Here is a 22,617-nt window from a genome sequence, read left to right as displayed (position 1 = left end):
GGCCCTCCGACTGCCGGTCCCTGGCCCCCGGTCCCCTCGGCCTCCCTCCCCTCGTCCCCCGGGCTCCCCAGGCAGGCTCCGCCCCGCCGGGACCCCTCGGTCTGATGGCACCACATTCCAGAGTCTCACCGGCAGGTAACTAATCCGCCGCTTTGAACCCTTCGCGTCCTCTGGCGCGACCATCTGGGAGTTGTTTTCCACTTCCCTGTTGGAAATTTCCGTCTGGCTTTACCCAGGTCGGCCCCGTGCCCCCGGCCCCCGTGCCTGTGAAAATGCAGCGTACGACCAAATTATCGATGTCGTGTGAGTTCAACCAGCGCATGTAGACGACTGGTCTTGTAGGCATGCGTGGGCTGCGGCACTCGAGGCCGAGGAGCGAGGTTTACTGGTAAGAAGTGAGGATTCTACGAAGTATAGCTGATTTCACCATTGCAAGCATCCGTAGGAGACAAATAAAATATGGTAGGTGCCTAATCTAAAACTTATGCAGTGTCACAGACTTCTCTATATAAGAAGTCTATGGCAGTGTTGATGCTAAACTTTGCTATGGGATCCCTGCAATAAAACAATCTTGCTATTGCTGGTTTATACGTGACTTCATATACGATCAACCTTCACTACCTTGAGGTCTGTTTTGCTGTTGGGCAGCTGTAAGGTCATGTGACGTCATCAAAGGTCACCAAAGTTTTTTTTGCCAACAACTCCGTACAGGAACAAGATACAGCCGCGCGGATGGTCTCATTGTGTTCAGCTCGTCAAGGCGCATCGAATGATACCCATGATGACCTCGAGGTCACGTGACCTGAGGTCAACCTTTGACCTTGACCTTTCGAGGTCAACATATATATCATTCGATGCGGATGGACGAGAGGATCACGATGATGCCCTTAGTTTGTTTCTATCTTGACTAGTTCGAAAGTTATTCGAGAAAAACTCTCCATATCTAGCGCCGCGTTTTTGACTTTTTTTGGCCCCTGTGGCGTCATCTTTGACCTGACCTGAAAATGACCTTTGTAAAAACTGTAGACCTTGTCCGTGCGTAGCCCATGCCGTTTACCGCTTGTCGAGCTATCTTGCTTCGTTCTCGAGATCTCAGGGGGGCGGTCATCCGCCCCCCCCCCGTCGGTTCTAAGTTGGCGCAGAACCACTAAGTCGGTGCTCACTAAGTCGGTGCGCGGGTCAAATGTACCAGCCGCTGCGTCTCTCATACGCATATTTTACCGCGAGGCTTTATCTCAGATGGGAGCGGAACGTAACAAGGATAGTTCAACAACCCCTCCCCTCGGCAGAGTCAAATGTATGAAACAGAATGATCCGGCGACGGCCATCGAAGATTCCCTCCCCTATCATTCCTGTTGACAGCTCCAAGACCGCCAAGCGATCAAGACATGAATTGCTGATATTTACACGTACGTTCTGCAGTGATGAGTTGTATATTAGTCAAATAATCAGGTACGAGTCCTATACCCATCAATTGCGGGTGGCTCTACTTATATTCGCTTCTCATATGCTTTTATACGTTAATTGGATGTCCCCGCATACTTTACGATAGCATAGCACTCCCGGATGAACACGCTTTTTCTAACTTGCTGTGCATAAGTAAAATTATGCAAATAGAAACCTGATCTATGCAATTTAGACAAGTTAATTCAAATTTACAGATACAGCTGATCATGGAGCGAGTGTATTATAGCGAAATCCAGGAACACATTTTCACAGGCACGTCAAACAGATCAAATCACCAGGCTTTACCAACAGCTTTACAGTCAGAAACACAGCAAAATCCTAAAATGGCATAAAAAAAAATCAGCAATCCAACACATCCACCTGCTCCAATTATTTATTTTAAAAAAACTGTTATGTAGGTAAAACTAAGGCCATGGTCAAATTCACGCAGCCAAATCCATAAAAAACCATCGATACCGCTCTTGAAATGGGTCAAAGACACAGAAAAGCGAGCGCCGGGGACCGCACTTCACCGGATCATGGATGATCAGTGGCCCGACCACTGTAGGCGGCCCGACTTCCTGCGCGTCTCTGCTCAGTGGCAGGTCACACCGCGGGTGCATCGCGCCTCGCGCTTCAGTGAGCCGGCTTGCAGACCCTCAGCTCCAGGCACGCGTCGTAGCAGCACTTGTCGGCGTAGCTGCACGAGAAGTCGCCCTTGCACACCTGGGGCCGAGCGGACGAATACGCCTTCCGGGGGCAGAACGGGCGGCGCGGCGGGCAGCTGCCCCGGTGACCTGGCGGGGTCAACAAAGATCAGGTCAGGTCAGGCCTGGATGGGCCGTTCAGCAGCCATGAACAAAACTTTGGGTATAATCTGAGGCAAGCTTACATTCTAATGATTTGGAAGGGTAATGCGTAGCAAAATATAGCTTAGCGTTTGTCAAATGCTAAACGTTTAAGACGACCAAAATGACATGGTTCCACAAAATCCAAAAACCCATCTCGCACCAAGAGTTATACGCATCCAGTGGTCTCAACATGAACAGGTGCAGGACATTAAATTCTAGTAGCATTTGAGTCTACCAAAGTCCCACCACTAACCTTTAGCGACGGGCAGGCCTCCGAAGCCGGGCCGGACGGGTTTCAGAGCCGGTAGGACAGCGTTGCGAGAGCCGAGCCGACGCTGGTGCACCGAGTGGTGCACAGGATGGTGCACAGGGCGGTGCACGGGGCGGTGCACGCCGTGGTGCACCGGCCCACGGCGCAGGGGCACACGAGGGTGGCCGAGGCGGGGACGGACGAGACCGAACCGTGGGCCGCGACCGTGACCCAGGCCGTGAACCAGGCCGTGACCCAGGCCGCGGCCGTGACCGTGACCCCTCAGAGGGTCGGCTGTAACGGCCCCCGCCAGCACCACCAGCAGAACGGCAGACAGCAGACGCATCGCTACTTGATTGGTAGATGTGGGTTGGCCTCAGAAACAACGTCCAGTCAGAATGCAAACCTGAAAGTGAACAGGATAGTTAGTACGCCAGCCAGAAACTACAGAAAAATGTAGCCAGATTAATGAAAGGGCTTTGTCGCGAAAGCCCAGCCACCTCGAGCGCTCAAATTTGGACACTGAACATATGTAGTTACAAGAGACTTTCATCTGAGCTGTTTCAAATAACGGCATCAGAGAAACTAAAATGTAGGGCTAAAAAATGAATCCACAAATATATAACTGAATAAAGAACCGGCTCGATGCCTTTCAGCGTCATCAACCAGCAACATAAGCAAATCATTCAATCCATCTCAGCATCAAGCTTCCTTTCCCAAAAGACTACGCCCATAGAGCCCGCGTTCCCGGTCAGCACACTCACCTCCGTCGCTGGCGCCCGCTCCCCGCCGCCGTCCCGACTGCCACCCGCCGCCCGGACGGGTGACCCGGGTGACCTCTGGCGCCGCGGGCCAGTCGAGGTCACCGGCAGACGCCCGAGAAGCCAGCTGATTGGCGGCTGGCTCGGCATTCCAGTGGAGATGCAAACTTTTGTCCACATTCAAAGGTCTCACAAGCCGCATGTATTTTTATTTCTTACGTTATCAAATATTGTAAAACACCCTTGCTTCTAGAATGCTTGATGCTCGAAGCATTACAGTCAATTTTCGAGACTTATTGTGGGTACCACATTTTGGGAGTTATTTTGACCACAATGGCTCAGCATCGTATCAACATTCTCTTGTTATCGCACTTCGAACGGGTTTGGAACTATCTCAGAATACTACGACGGCAGTTCCTCCAGTCCAATGCATTCGTGCGCAAACGAAAATATGTTTTTTTCACGGCTTCAAAGCTGATGTCAATTAACCCTATTAGTGGCAGGGGGGGGGGGGGGGTTGTTTTTATCTACCCCTCAGGTTTTTCGGGAATATCTCCGAAACCGCTGAAGCTACGATGCTGAAATTTTCTGACTTTTCCTAAAACTAAATTGGGCTTATTCCCTGAAAATTTCAAGTTCATAACTTTACCAGGGGCGGCTCCAGAGCACTGGGAATTGGGGGTCCTATTCGTGAAGCGAGTCATTTGGGCGAAGATCACGATGCTGCACCAGTTTTACGAACAGTGAATGAAAGGTATACATGTGATAACATATACAGTTATTGTGCATCCTCTTTTGACACGTTTTTGCTATAATAGGCGGATCCAGGCGTCCAAAAAGGGGGGTTATGTTTTACCTCCCAACATAGGTGCCCTGACACCGCCTATGCATGACCAATACAATTGTAGTCGTTCTCTCATAAGAAAATTGTAACATAACAAGACCATTACCACCCTTTTTAGAAACAGTACCAACAAAAACGTTATTTACTATACTTTTTGTGTACCCCCAATCTCAATGATCTGTATCCGCCTATGATTTTTGAAAATGCATATTTTTAGGATCCATGTGAATTCCTGGTTCATTCTCTATCGATCGGCAAAAGTTGCGTTAGGATTGGTTCAGAAACCTGGCCGTGATAAACAGTCTAAAATGTATCTGCAATTTGCCCGTTTTTACCCCCCTCTACCCCCCTTGTTGACATATTTTAATTTTTATTTTTTAGAAATGTAGATCACGTTGAGCGAAATCGAATGCCGTTTGAATTTTGAAAATCGGCCCGTTAGATCTCGAGATATCAAGGGGGGGGGGTCGTAAACAGCCCCCCCCCCTGCCACTAATAGGGGTATACCAGGAGCCTGCCACTAATAGGGTTAAGCCTGCAAAACGCCAAAACTACTGCTGCAGGCAGGGGCGCGGGAACTTCTTCCAGACTGGGGGGGGGGCTGAACCATCATAGAGATCAACCTAGGGTACCCCCAAATCTAGTTTTCTCATCGGTTTTAGGCCACTTATTTTTCAGACCTTGGCCTTTTCAACGAAAAAAAAGAAGAAAATATTTGCAAAAAAAGTGAGGTATTCCGTCTCAGCTGAGTGAAGAAACTACCGTTTTGGCAACCTGGAATAAAGGTTTTAAGCTGCCAAATGACTTGCCGAGTCAGTAAAATAGGTAGATTTTCACTCACATGCTTTCTTCCTTTGTGACCCACAACCCCTAATTTGGGGAGGATAAGCTGCCCCAACGGTTCCTGGCCTCATGAAAAGTTGTGAGGCACCGCCCCCACGGCCCCAGAGTTGTGAGGGCAAGCTTCCCCCACTGCCCTCTCCCCCGGTTCCCGCGCCTATGTATGAATCTATGAAATTGTGTTGGTAGATTTCCGATCTCGATTCCTCCAGCTGGGGGGGCTCAAATACATTACGAGCCCCCCCAGCCAAAAAGTTGGAGGGGCTCAGCCCCCCCTAGCCCCCCCGGTTCCCGCGCCACTGGCTGCAGGCTCAATCAGCCAGAGCAGTAATTCCGTTAGACATATTCACTCCATGTCAGAGGTGCGCCAGCACAAAACAACAATCACCGGTCGCATGCCCTGCACGTTGCTGGGGGCTCGTCTGCCATTGTCCCAGTGAGACGTGTCAGGTCAAAGCCGGCGGGCCGTGTGGCGACAACGAGCTCCCTGATTTAGCCCGAGGCAGTCTCCGGGAACACAGCGCCGGCGGCGGGTCCTACCGGACCGAACCGGTTCGAACCGGAACAGTGATCAGCTCCGAGGGCTCCCCATCACATTCAGTGGCGTCGCTATTGTTCCTTGCAGGAACAACACAGTGCAGAGGCATATTGCTTCTGGATTTTCGACATAATTCATTCACTGATGTGTTGCATTGTGTAAGCTGAACAAGAAACATCTGGCCAAAAATGTTGCACTCTCGCAGAGACAGTTTTTTGTTACCCGCGACCTCTACTTATTTCTACAAATACAGCTGCAGCATTATCATTATCATCATCATTCATCATCACCATTATCAATATTGATCATCATTTTTATCATCATAACATACCTACGTCAATGTCACCAGTATGACGCCTTTTGGGGCAATAAACTAGCGAGCGCGAGGGTAAGTCTGTGAATAGGGGAGAGTGGGGAAAGATGCCCAGGGTTTGACTATGTCATATATTATTCGAAAATGACGATCGGAAAGCCAAAACTTGGAGTTTCAACGGAAGCCGACATCATTTTTCTCCAAAAATATCACACTTCCGTGCCTGAAATATGATAACCTTTTTTGCTATTAAGCATTTTCCTGAAGAAGTGAAAGGGGGCATCTTACCCCACAGGGTGGAAAAGACGCCCCCTGGCGTTGGGTAAGATGCCCCCCTGCACTATAAGTGACATAACCCTCGCCCTGGCAGGGGGGGGGGGGTCGATGCGACCCCCCCCCCTAAGGTTTTTCGAAGATAGCGTAAAAACGGCGGCGCGCAGCGCCGCCAAATTTGGCACAGCCTATGGGGCAACCTTTTTACATATGACCTGAAAATTTCAGGTCCGAGTGACCTTGGGTCAGGTCACCAGGTCAGAAAAACCGGTACAAGGTCATGGTCAAATTTCAATTTTCTATTTGCACCTGTCCAACTCACAGTTTTGCACTGATTTCCTTCAAACTTTCAGGATGTGCTAAGTTCACCGAGTTGTATAACATAAAGTTCGGGTTTTTTGAGGTCACTGACCTGAGGTCAGTTAGAGGTCATTACGTCATAATGTTAAGCCTATGGGAAAATACTAAATTAGGAAAATACTAGAGATTTCCGCTTCGTTCTATCACTTTTGTGCTTTTAAACCACAGTACTTAACAGCAGGTCACTTGGTGCTTCTTTGTTTGGTGTACTTATCCATGGGTCAGGTCAAATGAGGTCAACTGAGGTCAAATGACGTTTTTGCCAATAACTTGGCACATAATGACGCTAGAGCTTAAAAAATGGTATCATTGTGTTCCTGGTGATCAGCCGAATCGAATGATATGCAATATGATGCAATTTGGTTAACTTTAACTTAATTTATTAATTTAAGTTTACTTAAAATTTAAGAAAAAACTTTAAGTACACTTAAGCAAGCTAAAAAGTATATCATTCGACGCGCCTTGACGTACTGAGTTCACTGGTGCTTTTCTTTTCGCTCTACCTTAATTAGATCAAAAGTTATAAGCGAAAAACTTTTGACCTGTTTTTAGCGAAATTTTTACATTTATACCCCCCAAAACCCCCCTAAATATTGACCTAGAGCAACCAAATTTGCACAGGGGCGAGAACTCCAGGAGGCCCACCTACCTACCAAATTTGGTGTTTCTAGGTGCCATAGGAGCCAATCGCGAGGGGGGGGTCGCATCGACCCCCCCCCCCTGCCAGGCCGTGTTATGAAAAATGCCCTGCCAGGGCGAGGGATAAATAGGCACGTGAATCGCCTGAACGAATCAGTAGTCCCTTCGAGCCTGCAGTAGACACCAAACGTCATCGTAAGGGCCCTCAAAAGTAGTCGTAAGGGGCTTCAGAGGTCATCGTTAGGGCCATCATAGTCCAGCGTGGCCAAACAAGCCTCCGTGGTGGCGTTCGGAGACCACTGTGGGGCCCTTATAGGTCTTCATGATGCTCGAGGGCCCTCGAGCCCATCGTGAGGACCTCAGATGCCAGCGCGGCCCGTGGAGCCAACGTGGGAGCCCTCAAAGGATGTCGTGAGGGGCCCTGGAACCAATAATGGGGCCCACAGAAGCCGTCGTGAGGGCTCTCAGAGTCAGATGCCGCCCAAAAAGTCGCTGTGTGGGCCGAGAGACCGGCATGGGGAGCACCCGACCGTACCGGACTCTCAATAGTCCCAGATCGGCTTTTGTCTCTCATCACAAGTATGTAATAAATGGTTTGACGGGCTGCTTGAAGGACAGCCTACGGATTTAGGGGGGCGTCTTTCCCCATCAGGACAGGGGGCATCTTACCCCATGGTACCGAAGTAACATTAAATCAGCACAATTTGTTAGCCATAAAACTACACCCTGAAATAAACTGTTTGGCACACAGTACACGCATGTTAATGTATCACGACTATAGCAAGGGACGCAAAAATTATCTACCTTCTTTGATATTTACAATGTTTTGACGCCAAAATAGTTTTTGAAAGCAGCAAATAAAAAACATGCAATCACCAGCCAGCCGTTGCCCAACTTAGCTTCGCAAATTTGTGTGAAGTTAACAAGGCAGGCTTCCGCTTTACGCTAAGAACATTAATTTCCAGGATCGATTCTTTGTTTCCCCGCTAGAGGGGGTGGGGCGTCTTTCCCACCCTGGGCATCTTACCCCACTCTCCCCTACTTGATGCCTGATAGAAGTGATGAGTCTATCCTACACAAAAGGCCGCAAATCAATCGGCACAGCGGCTGCTGGAAAAAAAAACGTTACGTACGTGGAACAACGTTAGCAGCTAGCATCCCTGAATTCGCACGTGGCCCGTGCCATGTTGGTCACTAATATGCATCGAAAGAAGTTGGATTCATGTTCTAAAGGATGGCTCTACAGGTATCTGAAGCAGAAGACTGCTTGTCTTCTGTCTATCGCTTGAGCGGTCGACGAACTTCAAGGCACGGGGTGACGGGTCGGGGCGGGCCGGGCCGGGCCGCTAATAACGATAGATAAACTTGCACGCTCGCTGCACTTGCTCACTTATTTATAATATATTTATCAGGTGATGCTTTTTGTTCCTATTCAAATGCTTATATCAAATGTGACGATGTCTTTTTCAGTGAATCCCCCTTCTCTGATTGTTCAGGTCGGCTAATAACTTTTCCTGTCAGTCAGCAGCTTTCAGTAAATTATGTAGCTGGTGTGGATCGCCCTACCCCAACCACAGCGTACAACTGAGTTTACCGGAGGATGCGATTATGACTTTTTAAAGTTGAATAAGGCATAGTCAAATGCGAACGGTCGTGAAAAATTACATTCCTCATGCTCGTTTCTTCAGCCATCTCATGATTGTGTCTCACGCAAGATGAAAAGGAAAACAACAATGTCGGTACACTCATTTATTCGCCAAACCTATCAGAAACCGCGAATTTTTTGTGGTTGCAGACAGAGTCGCAGACTCAAGCAATGCTGATAAAATTATCGGTTTAGTGTTTAGCGAAGTGAGCTTTTGCTGCAGAGTATTGTATAGTGTATTTAGGGCCTTGGTATAGTGCATGTGTTACAGCCTACAAGTAAGGTGTGGGGTTGTGTGGAACGCCCAATTCCAGACCACACATCCTTGCAAACAGTCTGTTCCAGTTGCACTTCCTAACACCTCTTAACTCCTCCAAGAGCAAGATAGAAGAGGTTGTAGCAGGGCCCTCCTTGGCTTTGTAGGGGCTAGAGCTGCCACTGGAACAGGGAAGCAATCTTGGAGGAGTTTAGAGGTGTTAGGAAGTGCGACTGGAACAGACCCATAGACACCTTTTTGTATGAGCAGACTGCAGAGCACAACTTACCACCAGAACTCACAGACATAGCCTAACGTCAGCTGGCAACTTCTGTTAATCACCCCATGATTCTCCACAATCAGGACGCAGTCGGAGGCTGGACTAGTCGAGCTCTCGAAGACGTGGTTGAAAATGTGCTCATACCACTCCGGTTTCAGTGTGATGTTTCTCTCGTTGAACAAATCCCTGTAAACGCCCTCATCCTTGATGTCATTGATGCTGATCCACATTTGGCCGAAGGGCATGCTGATGATCTCGTGGAACTGCTCGTCGTTGGCCGGGAAGGCCGGCGCCGACTCGGGGTCATCCTCGCGACACTTGTCGATCAGACCGTACCCTCCGGCAGCTACTGTGGCATGACCCCTGTAGGCGACCCGACGGCCAGACAGAGACCGCACGTACCCGGGAGGAACGATGTACTGGTAGACCGTCTCGGCAGCGGTGGTTAGCGGGTTGTCGGCAGAGTGGATCGGCCACAGGTAACACAGCGCCGCCGCGGGCCCCTCCGCGCGGCGACTCCACTTGAGACAGCCCTCCCAGCGGCGGCAGAGCATCGCGCAGGCGACCGCCGAGGGGGTGGCCACCGGAGCGACCAGAGGCCTCTCGGCGTGCACCACCGAGCGGGTCACATACGCCTTCGAAGAGATTCCGGAGACAAAGATGAAGCCGCCAAGGTTACCGCCGAGGAGCATGCACAGGATTGCGATGACCAATGCTCTTGGAGCTTTCTGTACGGGTCCGACAGAGAAAACGATCGCAGCCATCCCAACAATACCCTGGCTGTGTTGTTCTATAAAATACCCTCCAGCGAAAATGTCGAGCAGCTTACACGCGAAATCAGCTGTAAAAGGCACACTGCCAGCCATTCATGCTCCTTGAGAGGCACACACAGGACTGTAACAAACCGGTGACATCCACAAACCTTTATGTCTTTGATCGCACTTATAAAGCCTGCGACCGAATGTAAGAAAACAACGTGTTACGCTGAGCGTTCCGATATTACTTACCGAAGGAAATCTAACTTGTATTACCAAGGACAGCTCTTTTACTACAGTTTATTGACGATGATGCATGGATTGTGTCTCATTTTTACTGCCACTAGGCCCCTGTCATTTATGTGCCCAGTTGATATTACTCAATGTTCTAACGCTAAATGTGACTGCTTTTGTAACTGTGCACTTTGTAACTAGGATGGAACAAAAAGATACTTGAATGCACTTGAGTCTTAAGGCAATGCCCGAAGAAAAAGTTTATTGTAAATGAGCAATAAAGCGCAATTACATGAAGAGTTCATTCTTGAGTTACGCTTAGGTATTTGCCATAGACATGTCATTAAGTATCATAAAGCAAAAGACTGACAAACAGCCAGCCAAAGTCTAGCCAGCTTTGCCTAAAAGCTAGCTATAAAACGTAGCAAGAGCTATTCGCAATTGAGTCCCAGCACTCACTACGGTGACCTAGACGTAAATATGCCATCGTGTTTGAAGAACAACATTAGCGCAAGAGCAATAACCATCAAAAAGCACGCACCTACGGTCTCCCGGTCTTTACAGTCTCCCGGTCACCGAAGAAATCACAAAGGCTGATTCCATGCCAGAAGGTGCACGGAGGAAAGGTCATGGCCGTGCTTGCCGCGCGGAAAAAAGGAATGCACTTTGAGCACCTCCTGTAGGCAAACGAAGTGTCACAACTGACCTCCTTTTTGTTACGTTAAATTTCGAAGAATTATCATTATGACGGTGTGCTGTTGATGTGTTAAAATTTATACTAGAGTACAGGTTTTCGCGATAACTGTATGCTTGAATTTATTTTATTTTACGAATGGATTAGTTTGGGCGTGGAAACTTCTATTTTAAATTGTGTTATTTGGGTAGATTTGGGCAATCGCTTTTAATTGAACTGTGAGGTATTATGGTGCTGGATGCGGGTGCTCAAGCCTTTTGTATGCTAGGCCCTTAGCCCGCGCATGACTGGGGTATTTTTCATAACGCGAGCGAGCCCCTCCCCCCCCCCCCCCCCTCCTATCTCCGAAACTACTGGGCCGGTCGTCAAAATTCAAACGGCTTCTGATAGCTCTGGAAAAACTATCTAGCGAAACACATTTTCCGATGATGTCACAGGTCAGGTCAAATAAGATTATCGGCATTTTTGTTTGTTGACAATTTAGGCTCTGGCCGCCGGCCGACCAGTCCGATCAGGCTCATTTCTGGTTTACGCACTCCTTGATATATGCCTTAGATACCCTGAAGGTACCGAACTTTTACTTCGAATTTTTCAGGTCAAGGCCAGGTCATCCTAGGTCACGAAAGTTGTATATCATGTATCGGTCATGTGACAATTGTTTTATGGTCCATTTTACACGTAGATCTAAAAATAATGTCGTCTGTGTCATTTTCAGCTGAATTTACCGCGGTCAGATCAATTTCAGGTCAGAAAACATCAAATTTTGAAAATGAAATTTTTCAACAAAAAGGTGCCCTATCAGGTGTAGTTTGAGCTAAGAAACACGATGGTGCCATTTATATTGTTGTACGATGTCAAAAACGTACTGAAAAATGATTTTTAAAAATATATAATTTAATATATAATTTAAGAGCGTTTGTAAAATTTTGACAGTGATTCAAATAACTTGACTATTTTTGAAGATATTGGGCGAAAACTTGCTAGGGTAGTTCATCAGTGTATGTTCTATCACATATATGCCGGTTTTTGCGAAAAATCTAAAGCTTTTTGAAGAAAAAAATCAAAAAATACATTTTTGTAATTGTAAAAACATGTTTTTCAAAATATTCAAACCTTCGAAAATTCTAGATGGCAGTTTGATAGGTACTTGTATTTGTAGTCCACTGATGCAAAGAAATGGCTTTAAAACTAAGCTCTTGAGAGCGTTTGCCGTATTTCAATATTTTGCATAAAAATCGGCCGACATGAGGTCACTCTGACGTCATGTCCGGCCAAACTGTGGTAGCTAGAAAATTAATTTTTTTATACTATATAAGTGTCAAATTGATGCCGCTGAGGGTACTGCAAGTTTCGTGTTGCTCCGTGAAACGGTTTAAAAGATATTGCCGAAAAACGGGAGGGGGCTCTGTAGAGCCCTCCCCCAGTCATGAGCGGGTTAGTGAATTCAATCATACCTTTACCCTACTCCCACACTAAACTACCCCTATCCTACCCTACCCTACCCTACTTCTACACTATCCCTACCCCTACCATAGCCCATATCTTGCCCCTACTAAACCCTACTCTGCCCCTACACTAACCCTGCACTGCGCCAACTCCTACACGACACCTACTCCTACACTACTCTTACTCCTAAACTACCCCTACTCCTACACAACCCCAAATCCCACACTGCCCCTACTCCCACACAACCCCTACTCCTACACAACTACTACTCCTACACCACCCCTACTCCTACACTACCCCTACTCCTACACTACTTCATGCCTACACTACCACTACTTTACCCCTCCCATGCCCATGCCTCTAACCATATCCATAAGAAGGTAGCCAGCAGTTTTTCGACAATAACTTCTCGTAGTGATTAACCCTCGCCGGCACAGGCCATTTTGCGTCCTTCGACGGCACAAGGGGGGGGGGGTACGACCCCCCCCCCCCTCGCGTTTGGCCCCTGATCGAGCTAGAGCTTCGCGGAAAAAAACGAGCGTGTTGCCCGTCACGGACGAAGCCGATGATACCCAATTTTAAGGTCCTAGGTCATCGGGTGACCTTCCAGGTCAGGTCAATGACCCGAAAACCGGGAAAATCGGGACCTGTTAGAAAGTCATAAATTGTGACTGCTATGTGGTTTTCCAGGGTGCTGATCACGAATATCGTGTTAGTTTTGATCAGAAATGATGTCTTTAAGCATTTAGACCAGGTCGGGTCAGCTCAGGTCAGGTCAACCGGTAGGGGTTATGACGGGTATTCGTAATACGTGTCAACCGCCTCTGACATCTTCGTAGCATGTTACGAAGGCACCAAAACTACTTCGTAAATGTTCAAATGGTTGCCAAATTCTAATTCAGCTCCAAAACTAGCCTAGAAACATGTAAAACTCGAAAAAGTGACCCGAGGTCACCCGAGGTCACCAAAGGTCAATGACCTGACCTGACCTTCAGGTGACCTTGACACCCACCCTAATGTATGGGAGCGACATCAAATCACATGTTTGAACGTTTGAAACCACAAAAAAGCTTGCAAACGCGCGGCTAATGTTAGCCAACATATACGCCGAATCGCGATTCCGGCCAAACATGGTCTCGGAAAAGAGGTCACAGGTCAAAGGTCCTTTGGGTCAGGGTCATGAAATTTTCAGGGTGGGTGTAAAATTGATCAATGCGATGGTATTGAAAGTTTCGTCGCGATCGGCCGCTTTTTACGCGAGTTGTTTGCGGAAAACCTTAGGGGGGTTGCATCACCCCCCCCCCCCTGTGCCGGCGAGGGTTAACCCGCACCCGGCTGGGAGTCCTGGATTTCCACGCCCTGCTGGGGGGGTGTTTGAACACCCCCCTCCCTTGTAAATCGGCCACGTAGCGATACGCGGAAGGCGGCGTTCGAAAGAGCGTCAAAAATAATGACGAAATCACTTCGGTCAATTTTTTGGTCAGGTCAAAGGTCAGGTCACCAGAGGTCATTGAAGGCAAAATTTCTCCGATTTCCAGGTCGAATATCGAAAATTTCCAAGAAGCCAACGCATAACTCGGGAAACAATAGAGCTACAGCGCCGCGGAAAATCGCATTCGATAGCCCTTTCTTAGTAATGCTCTCAGATTTGACCTAACGTCAACGGTTTTGCCTGCAGGGGGCAAAAACTGCAAAAAAAAACGATTTTTTTTGGAAACAGTTTTTCGGCAATAACTTTTGACCCAAGCCTTGTACGAGCTTACTTTTACCGGCATCGTGTTCCTCTCGTCAAGACGCATCGAATGAACTATAATTTGACCTTGAAAGGTCAATTTGAAGATTTGACCTCAGGTCAAGGTCATGACCTGACCGGAAAGGGTCATGTTGCATATCAGTCGATCCGTATCGTCGAGTTGAACACATCTAAGGCGTTTTCATCGCTCTAGCATGCCTCTATCAAAAGTTATTTGCGAAAAACTGTTAGATACCATTCGTGACCTAAGATGACCTCAAGGCATAAACAAGGGTCACGGCCGACACCATTTTCATGTTCAGTGTGTCTAAACCACTTGTAATTCAGTGTTAAGGAGTGTTTATAATGTCTTTCGTCCAAAAGAGGCGCATTTCAATTTTCTCCCATTGACTTATAATGGGGATGTCGCAAAATTGACCTGACCTTAGGTCACCGATATCAAAATTCCGAGATATAAATTTTATAGATACTGTTACCCTTATCAATCGCTAAAAGTTTCAAAGTGATCGGTCACTCGGTGTAGCTATGACAGACATTGAAACTTTTTATGAGGTGAGGTCACTTCAAGTGACCTGGTGACCTGACCTTGAATGACCTTGGTCTGAAATTTTCACAACATGTGTAGAATTTATGTATGATAAGGTGTACCAAAAACCACGAGGGGGGTGTTCAAACACCCCCCCCCCCAGCAGGGCGCGGGTTAAGCTAGTTTGATGAAAACCCCTAGCAAATGCTAGCTTCGCCGGGCTTGTTGGTTTTCTAATATGCCCAGCCGAGGGGAGCGGGGTATGACCCCTCGCCGTTTCGCCCCTGATAGAGATACTAGATAGAGCGTCGCAGAAAAAACGGGCGTGTGCGCCGTTACAAGACGCAGCGACTGGTACCCCATTTTAAGGTCTAATGTCAACCGGTGACCTCTGCGTTCAGGTCAAGTGATCGAAGGCACGGGTTTAGTTTTTCATAAATGACTTTCCAAAAAAAAAACGGTCGCATAGCCGTGATTTTGGCATCGTCGTGTTCGCCTCGCTCATGCGCGTCGAATGACATACTTTTTGTTCGGGCAAGGTCAAGTTCAGATGTTAAACTCGGGTTAAAGCCAGGTCAGCGCCCCACAGGTCACGAAATTGGTCAAAGGAAGTCATGTCACATATCATTCGATTCGGCAGGTCTTCCCGAGTCCAATGGTGACTTTCCGACTCGCTAGCTCAATTGGATCGGAAGTTATTGCCGAAAAACTCTTATGACCCAATTCACGTCATAAATGACGTCACGCAAGGTCAACAATGCAAAAGTAAAACATCGGAACTTGCCCGGAGTGCAACAAATCACGATTTCGTGTGCTTGGGAAGGTTTGAGATCGTTTCCGGCGCTAAAATAACAGTTTTCCTTTTTTACCCATAATGGTGACGTCACGTGACCGACCTGACCTCATGCAACCTTTATGAAAAAATCCGAGATATGCAGGTTGTGAGAACTCTGGAGGTTACCACATCCTGTAAGTTTACCTCCTTGTACAAGTTCCTCTGGCACTGAGGGCGTTGCGAAGTTGCGACATCTGAGGACAGCGCAGAGGTTCACTTATGACGTCATAGGTCAGTAACCTGACCTGACCTGAAAATGCAGTTAGTGTTACAAGGTGCGGCTTGAATCAACGGCCAGGTATGCCTAGTTTCAGCTTTCTATTTCAAGTTTGCGTCACTTCTTTTAGCATTGATATTCCAAATTATAGCAATGTACTGTCATCTTCAAGAGCCTGCCAAATTCATATTTTGGCACAAGAGCCTCGTTTCATAAAGCTCTGCCGTAATTTACCCCTTTTCGTAATTCACACCCTTTCAAACTACGGAGCGCAAATGAAGCCGTTTCATAAAGCCACAACTGGAATTGTTTACACCTCAGTAAATTCAGTGGCGGATCCAGGGGAGGGCAAAATGGGCATTTGCCCTCCCCAAAGCCAAATCGTGTGGGCAAGACTATGTTTTTGCCCCTCCCAAAGCATGTAGCGATGAGAAAAGCTAATACGGCGTCGATGCCGATATGGACGAAAACCAGGGCTTCTTTCCTTGACGGCCATTCCGAAGGAAGGAGCTAACCACTGGCTGCTGATATTTTGGGTCGGTATGCTGATAATACATAGATGGAACTCCCTGGACTGAATGCATGCATATGCGTTATGCAGTGTGGCCATGGTGTGGGGTAACACAGGGAAAGATGCCCAGTCGGGTAAGACGCCCACCACCCTTTTCAAAACTACCTAAGCAATCCACAGTTTTGTCGTTTGTTGGGAGCCTCAGCGCTGTGGAGCGTTCCGCGTAAAAAAACGGCGGCGTTCCAAGCTGCCGTTTTCTACATTTTTTTTTCATGTGTTCTGAAAATTTCAGACCAAGGTCTCTCAAGGTCACGAAGTCACTAAGTCACGTCAAGTGACATAACCTAAAAACAGTTCCAATGCTTGCTATAGCTAAACCGAGTGACGGATTGCTTTGAAACTTTCAGCAGTTTATAAGGGCAACAGTACCTACCTATGTATAAAATGTTAATCACATGATTTTTTATATCGATGACCTAAGGCTAGGTCAATTTTGCGACCTCTCCATTAAAAGTCAAGAGAAAATTGAAAGGCGCCTGTTTTGGGCAAACCTGACCGTTAGCTCAGTTGGTAAAGCAGCAATGGAGTCCCGGTAGTGAGAGCCCGGGTTCGAGACGCTCCGGCGCTCGATATTTGAGACTCGTGACGGGGATGGTCTGCGGTTGGTGGGAGCAGCCGCAGCCAGTTGAAGTCAGTTGAGTGGGACAGGCCGTGTCTGGCTTTGAAGGGCACGTTAACTTTGGCATCCAAATTCTCCCGTCACCCGGAATTACGCGATCGGACGGTAGGGGGCGGGCTCTACGTAATAAGCTCTGCTTAGCGTGGGCTCCGGCTACGTCAATCCGTCCTTTCAAACATTCGTGCTAAATTTATAAAAAAACGTCATTCTTAACAATACCGAGTTACAACCTAAACAGGACACAGTGAACCGGAAAATGGCACCCGTGACCCCTTCTTATGTCCCTGAGCCCTGAGGTCATCTCAGGTCACGAAAGATGTGCAACAGTTTGCAACAGTTCGCTGATAACTTTTGATAGAGGCAATCTAGAGCAATAGAAACACCTTAGATGTGTTCAGCTTGACAATACGGATCGACTGATATGCAACACGACCTTTTCCGGTCAGGTCATGACCTTGACCAATTGTCAAAGTTTTAAGTTCACTCTTTAAGATCAAATTATAACTCATTCGACGCGTCTTGACGAGAGGAGCACGATGTCGGTAAAAGTAAAATCTTACAAGGTTTGAGTCAAAAGTTATCGCAGAAAATCCGTTCCCGTAAAAATCGTATATTTTGGCAGTTCCCCCTAGAGAGTAGAGGGTAAGACATTCATCTGAGGTCCAATCTGAGGGAATTATCAAGAAAGAGCAACAACAGGCCTCAAATAAGTTTTCTGGGGTGCTCTAGCTCTATTCGTTTCCAAATTATGCGCCAGTTTTTTTTTCTTCAAAAGTTGTCGAATCTGGACCTAAATATTGTCAAATTTGGCCTTTGATGGCCTCTAGTGACCTGACCTCTGACCTGACCTTAAAAGTGACTGGGGTTATTTGGTCATTATGTTTGACGATCTTTCAAACGCCGCCTACCGCGTTTTGCTACGTGGCCCAGGAGCCGAGTTAGAAGGTAGATGGGTGTTCAAACATCCCCCAGGGTCGTGAAAATAAAATCCAGGAGCCCCAGCGCGGCTGCGCACGGGTTAACATAGGACATTTTACACCATCTTACCCCGTATATGGGTAACATGACCTTTTGTACCTCTCTTTGTAAATCGCAAAAATGAACAACTTCTCTTCATCAGGAACACTGAGCTCTTGCATACATTCAAGATAAATAACCAATTGATAAAATAGCATCACAAACTCGTTTGTAATAAGGAAAACGTACGAGATATATGCATTTTCTATTGAGGTGGGCGACTTGTCCCGGGCTACCCTACTGGCGTTGTAAAGTCACTTGGTCACTGGCGCGGTGGTGGGTCGGGGTCGCCGATGGTCGGCTAAACTTTTGCCCTCCCCAAACGGATCGGCTGGATCCGCCCCTGAGTAAATTGGCACATTTGTGTAGTTCCCGTGATTTAAGAAGCGTCCTATAAATTACAAATTCATATCAATACTAAATTTTACCAGTAATTATAAAAATATTTTGATTTAAATCAGGTATTTAAAAAAAAAATACGAAAAAACAAATATGATTTTGATGTTCATCCTTTATTAACTCAATTTATTGAAAACAGCGGAAAGCCAGCTAAGCAGAAGTAGCAGAAGTAGCTACGAAAGTGGCGCAGCGCGGCGAATAAACAAATTTCCGAATGTGGCCACAAAAAGCGAATGGTACAGAATATTTCCAGATATCAAGAGCTTTATAAAATATTTGGCGTTAATTACGTCCTTTTATGAAACCCAAATGGCATCAATTGATCCGGAATCGAGCATTTGCCGTAAATGATGCTCCGTAATTTCGATTGCGTGACTTACTCCTGACTCCGGCTTTATGAAACGGAAATGGCATCAAATACGACAAATATGGCATCCTTGGCGGAACGCTGTAAGTTATTCCTTTTATGAAACGAGGCCCAGGTGTCAAATTGATGCAGCTGAAGGTACTGAAAGTTTGGCGTTGATACGTCAAGTGATTTGAAAGTTATTGCAGAAAAACGGGAGGGGGCTATGAATAGCCCCCCCCCGTGGGGCGCGGGTGAACTTTTATGATATTTGTAATGAGGAATGAGGAGGATGTAGTATGTCCGTATAATAATTTTGACGGAAATTGCAGGGGCTCACCATGATGACCTTGAAATTGCAACCTCCGTAACTTTTGAAATGTGGCGGGCCGAGCTTAAATTTTGCGATATTCGTAAGAAGGAGCATCTAGAGTGTCCGTACACAAATTTTGACGGAAATCTTAGGGGCTCGCCTGAATGACCTTGAAATTCAAACATCCGTAACTTCGTAAGGATGGCGGACCGAACTTAGCTTTTGGGTGCATCGTAATCAGGACGTTACGTTCTATCTACTGACCAAGTTTGATCCAAATCGGAGTGGCTCGCCTGACTTCAAATCTTATATTATAGAGGTATATTTTCACTTAGATATATTCACTTACAACTAACTTGACGACCGTTAATATTCTATTGTTTTTCTCATGTGCCAAAAATCAATTTACCCACTGAGTCAAAACGGCGTTGATGGATACCACCCGTTTCGACACCAAGTCCTGTGTCGAGCAGGAAGAGTGGCATGGTGCATGTGTTACTGCAGAACGCCCTCACTTCAAGCAGATCAGTCAATCAACCGGATAAGGAAGAAACTGAAAGCTAGGTGCAGACTGGTTTCGTGTGCCAGCAGTGAGCAGATCACAGAATATACATATATCCATTTATATTTATATACATATATATTTATAGTCACCGTGCATATATCTTTTGAAAAGGAGCATTGCCGACGGACGACAAAAAAAAAACTAGGAATAACAGTAAGGGGAGCATGAGCTACTTCAATGTGGTTAGAACACTGGAAAGTGGAAACTTCCTCTAACATTGATGCCGTTCACAGAGACATCGTGGTTGTCTGAGAGAGCCATCAGTCATCATGAACAATCAATGAGGGTATCTAACAGTGACAGTCGTGGCTGCAGACCGTGGTGCCGGAATAAAAGTCGTTAAACGCGCCTACGGCCAGTACTCGCAAACAGGATATCCAATGAGCGTGCACGATCGGCACGCCAGTCCAAGATTCTCCTTAATCACGACGCAGTCGCTGCTCCCACTGTATATGCCTGCGAAGTGATTGTTGTCGACATCTTGGTACCACTCCGGATTGACGGTGATGTTTCGCTCGTTGAAGAGGTCCATGAAGACGCCCTCCTTCTCGATGTCATTGATGCCTGTCCAGTGGTGATGGAAGGGCAAGCTGATGAGTCCGCGCAGCTGCTCGTCGGTCGTTGGGAAGGCCGGCACGGCCTCGGGATCGTGTTCGTGACACATGCTGATGATGCCGTATCCACCCCGCGCACCCCGGCGGTGGCTGCCGTAGGCCACGCGCCGGTCGAACGGAGACAGCACGTACCCGGGAGGAACGATGTACTGGTAGACCGTCTCGGCAGCGGTGGTTAGCGGGTTGTCGGCAGAGTGGATCGGCCACAGGTAACACAGCGCCGCCGCGGGCCCCTCCGCGCGGCGACTCCACTTGAGACAGCCCTCCCAGCGGCGGCAGAGCATCGCGCAAGTGACCGCCGAGGGGGTGGCCACCGGAGTAACCAGAGGCCTCTCGGCGTGCACCACCGAGCGGGTCACATACGCGGTGGCAGGTTCTCCCTTCACAAGCACAGAGCTCCCTAGGCGGCCGCCGAGAATGACAACCCCGATGCCGATGGATCTTGCCTTAGCTTTGAGGAGAATTGAAACGAGTATTGCAAAGATGATGGTTTTACCGAGAGAATTATCTGAAAGCCGGTCCGGACCCTCTCCAGGGTGACCGTTTACCAGCATTGAAGCAACCAAGGCTGAAATAATCAGAGTGGGGAGCATCCTGACTCGTTGGCGCAGCTGCAAGAAGTGTTTCGGATCAATATGACCCACCTACATTTATAGCCTCGAGGAAGCCAAGTCTGCATTCGAATGAGTGAAAAATACAGTGCCTGGAGGAGCAGCGAGTTGTTTATCACCTAACTGAAGTGCGTACTGTACTACCTCTTTCATTACCTGCATTATTAATGAGTGTTTCCTGTTATTACTAAAGTCGTCTGCTGAAAGCAACTAAGACGAACCTTCACAGCAAATGGAAACCTAACCCTCGCCGGCACAGGGGGGAGGGTTGATGCAACCCCCTCCTGAAGTTTTTTTTTTGCAAATATCTCGCGTAAAAAGCGGCCGACCGCGACAAAACTTTCAATACCCTCGCATTGATCACTTTTACACCTACCCTGAAAATTTCATGACCTTGACCCAAATGACCTTTGACATGTGACCTCTTTTCCGAGACCATGTTTGGCTGGAATCGCGATTCGGCGGATGTCGGCTCGCATTCGCCGCGCGTTTGCAAGCTTTTTGTGGTTTCAAACGTTCAAGCATGTGATTTGATGCTGCTCCCATACATTAGGGTGGGTGTCAAGGTCACCTGAAGGTCAGGTCAGGTCATTGACCTTTGGTGACCTCGGGTGACCTCAGTTCACTTTTTCGAGTTTTACATGTTTCTAGGCTAGTTTTTGGAGCTGAATTCGAATTTAGCAACCATTTGAACATTTACGAAGTAGTTTTGGTGCCTTCGTAACATGTTACGAAGCTATCAGAGGTGGTTGACACGTATTACGAATACCCGTTACAACCCCTACCAGTTGACCTGACCTGACCTGACCCGACCTGGTCTAAATGCTTAACCCTCGCCCGCACATGGGGGGGTGGTGGTTGCCACCCCCCCAGGCAGTCTTTCTGCTCTGCACTCAACATTTTTAGAGCTAGAAGGCTGATTTTTCGTATAGCTGCTCGACTATCCTTTCTTGATGTCCACTGGAAATTTCAAGTTTCTGTGATTTTTGGTTTCGGAGATATGACCTTGTTTTACAGGTCATGTCATGACCCAAATGGCCAATTCTCAACATCTTGCGTTTGCCATGGGCCTTGTGAGCTTTTGACACCTTGATTTCGGCCTTTTTTGCCAGTCTTACCTCCCACCTATCATGGAACATGTTGTTCGACGATGTACAGGGGTCAAGGTCAGGGTCAAGGTCAACCTAGGTCATCTAAGATAATTGCGTTTTAGGCAAGCTGAATTTACTTTTTGTGAAGTTTTTTGACTGCATTTTTGGTAAAAGCTTCTCAGATCATGATTTCATGTGATATGGACCCAAAAACAATCGGTGCACACATCAGTATACACACAGACACACACAGACATACAGACACATATAATTGACCTTGACCTAACTTGACCTGAAATGACCTCAGCAGCAAAATTCTGGTCGGATAGTATGACAAAGAGGTTCTAGCTGGCTTGGCACCAGAAAACAGCATCGTCATCGGTATTTGTTAAGCAGCGCACTTGATATCCAACGGTGACCCAAAACAGCAACATTGTTTAGTTTGACCTGACCTGGAAGGTCAATGACTGACCTGAGAAGGTAAAACTGGGTATCATTGGATTCGTCTCTTCCCAAAGAATCTTTTTGGTCTTTACTGCTAAGCTCTATCTCCAACAGGAACGAAATGGCGCGGGGGGTGGCAACCCCCCCCCCCATGTGCGTTCTAGGATGGGAAAATGGCATGTGCGGGCGAGGGTTAAAGACATCATCTCTGATCAAAACTAACACGATATTCGTGATCAGCACCCCGGAAAACCACAAAGCAGCCACAATT

The 22,617-nt window shown here is 47.4% G+C and overlaps 1 protein-coding gene across 1 annotated transcript; it reads right to left on the bottom strand.

The window, feature by feature from the left end:
• Positions 1 to 1,668: 1,668 nt before the first annotated feature.
• LOC122391450 lies at positions 1,669 to 3,798 on the bottom strand. The gene is made up of 3 exons (XM_043385363.1): positions 3,312 to 3,798; positions 2,551 to 2,953; positions 1,669 to 2,243 (listed from the first exon to the last, which is right to left on the bottom strand). The coding sequence occupies exons 2-3, from the start codon at positions 2,891 to 2,893 to the stop codon at positions 2,083 to 2,085; spliced, it is 504 nt and encodes a 167-aa protein (XP_043241298.1). The 5' UTR covers positions 2,894 to 2,953; positions 3,312 to 3,798; the 3' UTR covers positions 1,669 to 2,082.
• Positions 3,799 to 22,617: the final 18,819 nt, after the last annotated feature.

Source organism: Amphibalanus amphitrite, unplaced genomic scaffold (genome assembly GCF_019059575.1).
Source record: "Amphibalanus amphitrite isolate SeventyFive unplaced genomic scaffold, NRLGWU_Aamphi_draft 000438F_arrow, whole genome shotgun sequence".
In the NCBI taxonomy this organism is placed as follows: domain Eukaryota; kingdom Metazoa; phylum Arthropoda; class Thecostraca; order Balanomorpha; family Balanidae; genus Amphibalanus; species Amphibalanus amphitrite.
Note: the sequence above shows the minus strand (reverse complement) of the source record. Positions and strands in the feature narration are given on the sequence as shown.